The sequence below is a fragment of the Fukomys damarensis genome, unplaced genomic scaffold, assembly GCF_012274545.1.
Source record: "Fukomys damarensis isolate Sample0158 unplaced genomic scaffold, DMR_v1.0_HiC HiC_scaffold_32, whole genome shotgun sequence".
In the NCBI taxonomy this organism is placed as follows: Eukaryota; Metazoa; Chordata; class Mammalia; order Rodentia; family Bathyergidae; genus Fukomys; species Fukomys damarensis.
This window is the reverse complement of record NW_022900944.1, coordinates 31969390-31973600: the sequence shown is the minus strand read 5'-3', so window position 1 is coordinate 31973600 and position 4211 is coordinate 31969390. Positions and strand designations below refer to the sequence as shown.

Genomic DNA, 4211 nt, shown 5'->3' with positions numbered 1-4211 from the left:
TTTTTTTTTTTTTTTTTTTTTTTTTTTTTTTGGTGGTACTGGGGATCAACTTGGGCCCTAGTACTCACAAGGCAGGCAGTAGAACCACTGAGCCAAATCCCCCGACCAAAAGGCCATCTGTTAAAGGTACACCCACTGAGGATCCATGACCAGATCCAATGAACTTCTCATCTCTCAGAAGGGCTCTTTTACCCTAAGAAGATGCTCTATTGGGCATCACATTAGGAACCTGATACCTGAATCAAGGTCTCAGTTAAAGTGGCAGAAGCCATACACCCAGGGTCTAGGAAAGAGACTGATGGCCACAGACAATGTTGATGAGATTCCCAGGCACTGTGAGAACAAACACTTAGCAGGCTCCTAAAAAAGGGAAAAGAAGCAGGATGTAGGAGCCAGGAGGTGGACTCAACAGTCGTAGCAATATGTATCTGTTTTGGCAGTACTGGGGATTGAACCCAGGGACTCAGGAATGCTAGGCAAGTGTTACACCACTGAGCTATAGCCCCAGTCCTCCCTTTTTTTTGGTACCAGGGACTGAATTCACTTGCAAGGCAAGTGCAGTACCAACTGAGCTAAATCGCCACCCAACCCATCCTTTTGTCCGTTTTATTTTGAGACAAGGTCTCAAAAAGTTGCCCTGTCATGAGCCTCAAACTTAAGATTCTCCTGCCTCAGCCTCTCAAGCAGCTGGATTACAGATGTGTCACCATGCCCAGTTTAGCCACAGAAGTGATGAAAACTTCACTCAAGCAATCTCAGACCTTCCTAGATCCACAGTCCAGTTACATATATCCCTCTGCAGTTTCTGCCAGTCTCTTCCTCACAGGAATAAGAGCCCCTTCAAATAAGCCCTCAGCACACAGAACCAACATTACTCTGCCTCCAACATCAATGCTGGGTAGGATTCATTTTTCTTCTTGCAGCCTGAGCCCAGAGCCAGACAAAGAATGGCTGAAAACAAAAAACCTGATTATTTACAGAAAAACAAAATAAAACAAACAAAATGAGACTGGTAAAAAAAAATTTTTTTCAAGCAAGATACTAATGGCTCAGTAAGGGAATCCTGAAACTTTTTTGGGGTGTACTGGGGATCAAACTCAGGACCTTGTACTTATGAGGCAGGCAGTGGATCCGCTGAGCTAAATCCCCAGCCCCTGAAACTTTTGATATAAGGTACCTTTTAACTTTAAAACTTGAGAACTGGGAATGGTGGCACACACCTGTAATCCCAGCACTCAGGAAGCTGAGGCAGGACTGCCATGAGTTCAAAGCCAGCCTGGGCTATACACTGAGTTCAAGGCCAGTCTGAATTACAGAGCAAGACCCTGTCTCAAAACACCAAAATAAAATAAAATAAAACTTAAGAATTCTGTGTCTCTCAAATCATTCATCCCATCCCAACCCACCAACCACGAAAATAACAGAAGACATAGCTCAGAAAGGAGTTTTAGTCACTAATATATATGAAGTGAAGTCTCACTATATGCATCATAAATACCTTGATCTTCCAATCTTCCTGAGTAACTTGGATTACAGATGTACACCACCTTGCCTGACTTAAGAGACTAAACTTTTTTTTTTTTTTTTTGGTACCAGGGATTGAACTCAGGACCTTGTGCCTGCTAGGCAGCGGATGGAACCACTGAGATACATCCCCAGCTCTTAAGGGACTAAATTTTGAGTTAAATGAAAAGCCAGGCATCTTCACATTTTGCCCCTTGCTTGTACAGACATATCCTGACTGTTCTAAGTCAGGTCCCAGTTTCCAAGTCTGCCCTACATGAACAAGGGGCACAGACAGATCCTGGAGAACCACAGGATTCTCTTGTAGGAAGAGAACCTAGATGGCCTGCTGAGTTCCAGAAAGGTCAAGGACTTCTCAAGGTTAAAATGCTTAGCAATGGCTACCTTCAGACAAGTAAGTTATGGAACATTTTGGGATTGGAATAAAAGAGCAGGACATTAATTCTTCCTCCTCCTGCATAACCTTGCAGAAAGAACAATGTTCTTTTGACCCTGAAGGGGCTGGAAGCCTTTAGTCTAATCCTCAGCAAGGCAACAACAAAGCTGTGGTCAGCCAGGTGTGGTGGCACATGCTTGTATTTCTAGCACTTGGGAGGCTGAGGTAGGGCAATCACCAAGAGTTCAAGACCAGCCTGGGCTACATAGTGAATTTGAGGTCAGCCTGAACTACACAGCGAGACTGTCTCAATAAAAAAACAAAAGCCGGGGATTTAGCTCAGTGATTCCCTTGATTCCCTCACAAGCACAAGGTCCCAAGTTTGATCCCCAACACAAAAAACAAAAAACAAAACAAAATAAAACAAAAAAAGCCCTGTGATCAGGCCACCCAGGCAGGGCCTTGCAATATGGAAACTAATCCTGAGCCATAAGCCTGGCTCACATGAAATCCATGTTCTAGAAAGTACCAATACAATCTAGAGAAAGTTTTGAAGTAACTGTTTCTAGTTCTAAGAGATTCCAACTCACTGGACCCTGCCTGTGTTCTCTGGGTAGTCTCCCTCTTCATTGCCCAACTCAGGGTCTCTCCTGAGCCCACTGAATGAATCTGACTTCCATATGTTCATATTCCAAGATCTGGATTAGGAGTACTGAGTTCAGGGAAGACAGACCTTGGTTGAGATCTGAGCAGCATCCTTTCTCTGTTCTTCCTAACAAAAAGAGAATGACTAGGCACAGCAATTCCAAGTCAAAACACAATGACTAGGGCCAGGGACTTAGCTCAGTGGTTCTGCCACTTGCCTCTCAAGCCCAAGGTCCGAGTTCCATGCCCAATACCAAAAAAAAAACAAAACAAGAAAACAAAAAAAAGCACACAATGACTAGAAAAATCACCTGGGAAAATACTTAAGGGAGGAAAAAAGGCCAGGGGCTATGGCTTGCTCCAACTCAGCCCTCCTAAGAGATCTAGCATTATGTTTGCTATAGAGGTTACTTCTTTAGACCCTTTAAGAGGTGTGGCCCAGAGACTCAATGGTCTGACAAATCAAGGGTTGATGAGCAATCTCTCCAAGTCCCAGGGTCTTCTTTGGCCTGGTTTCTTCATTTATCATCCATCCCTCAAAAAGAAATGCCTTTTCAACGCCTGCCTGATAGCAACTCTCTGGCCAGATACAACCCTCTCCCAAAATTCAATGGGGTCTCTGGTGCCATAATTAAGGGCAATTTCTCAAGGGCTAACCAGCTTTCTGACAGTTCAAAGGCTACTGTTGGGAAGTCATAAACAAAAGGAATCCTGGCTTTCTGCAGCTCCCCACTCTTGTTCTCTCTGACCCAGAATTCAGAAAGACCCCGAGACAAATGTGCCTCTCCCCTGAAGTCCCTTCTACCTTGGCCTCTTCTTGTCTGAACTGGCCTTAAGGATCTCAAATCTGGAGTCTACTTATTTTCATGTTAAATCTAACCTTATCATAACATTCTTAAAGACTCCTCCACTCCTTCCGAGCAATTCTATGCTGACTCTGGGAGATTCTGAAAACAAGATTGGACTGTGCCTAAGAGGTCTAACAAGGCCTGTGAAGCTTACATGTCCAATCTTACCTTTTCGGTTTCTTTCCTCCACTAACACAGTCAACTTACCCACCCACAGCTGGGGGTTGGTCACTCATAGGAAAGGGCGAAGGCTGGGCTTACTAGCCTGGAGCTGTCTCACCACATCAGGTCTAGCACTTCCAAACCTGACAGGGGTAAAGTCTCCCATAGAATCCCCTCTCCACCCAGACTCCCTGTCCCTGTCCGTACAGGAAAACCTATAGGTTCCACAGAAGGGGCAGGAGGTTTCGTGCACTCCCAACAGGCAGTCAAGCAAGGGAACGTTCGCCTAGAACCCAGCTGGGCTATGGTCGGGAACCGAGTAAGGGTCCCAAGTCCAGCTGCGGCAAGTGGGCACCCTTACCCATGCTGGCTCTGGAGCGAGCCAGGTGGCGCTGCCCATCCCTGGATCTTCTCAGACGGGTGGCGGGCCTTGGGGCTAGGGTCTGCCCGCTATAGGCTGCCTGCAGAGGTGACGAGATTCAAGCAGGCCAGGCCAGATGGGGCGGGGCCCTAAAAGCCCCATCCGACGGTCAGGACCAGAAAAAAAAGTCTGGCCACAACACAGGCCGAAGCAACAACCATGGTACTGTACGGTCCAGATAGGCGCCTGTCTGGCACTCAGCGTTCCCCACGGCCGCCGCCTCGGAGGACCGGCG

At 46.4% G+C, this 4211-nt stretch overlaps 1 protein-coding gene across 2 annotated transcripts in view; it reads right to left on the bottom strand.

The window, feature by feature from the left end:
• The window catches only part of Nutf2 (nuclear transport factor 2), a 20631-nt gene that overhangs the window by 16185 nt on the left and 235 nt on the right, over window positions 1-4211 (bottom strand). Inside the window, exon 1 of one of the 2 annotated variants that reach the window (XM_010612273.2) lies at window positions 3917-4205. The exons of the other annotated variant lie outside the window; for it this stretch is intronic. Within the exon in view, the coding sequence (XP_010610575.1) occupies window positions 3917-3920 (4 nt within the window). The 5' untranslated portion in view covers window positions 3921-4205. Of the gene's footprint in view, window positions 1-3916; window positions 4206-4211 lie in introns of those variants that run through there. 2 annotated transcript variants of the gene reach the window in all.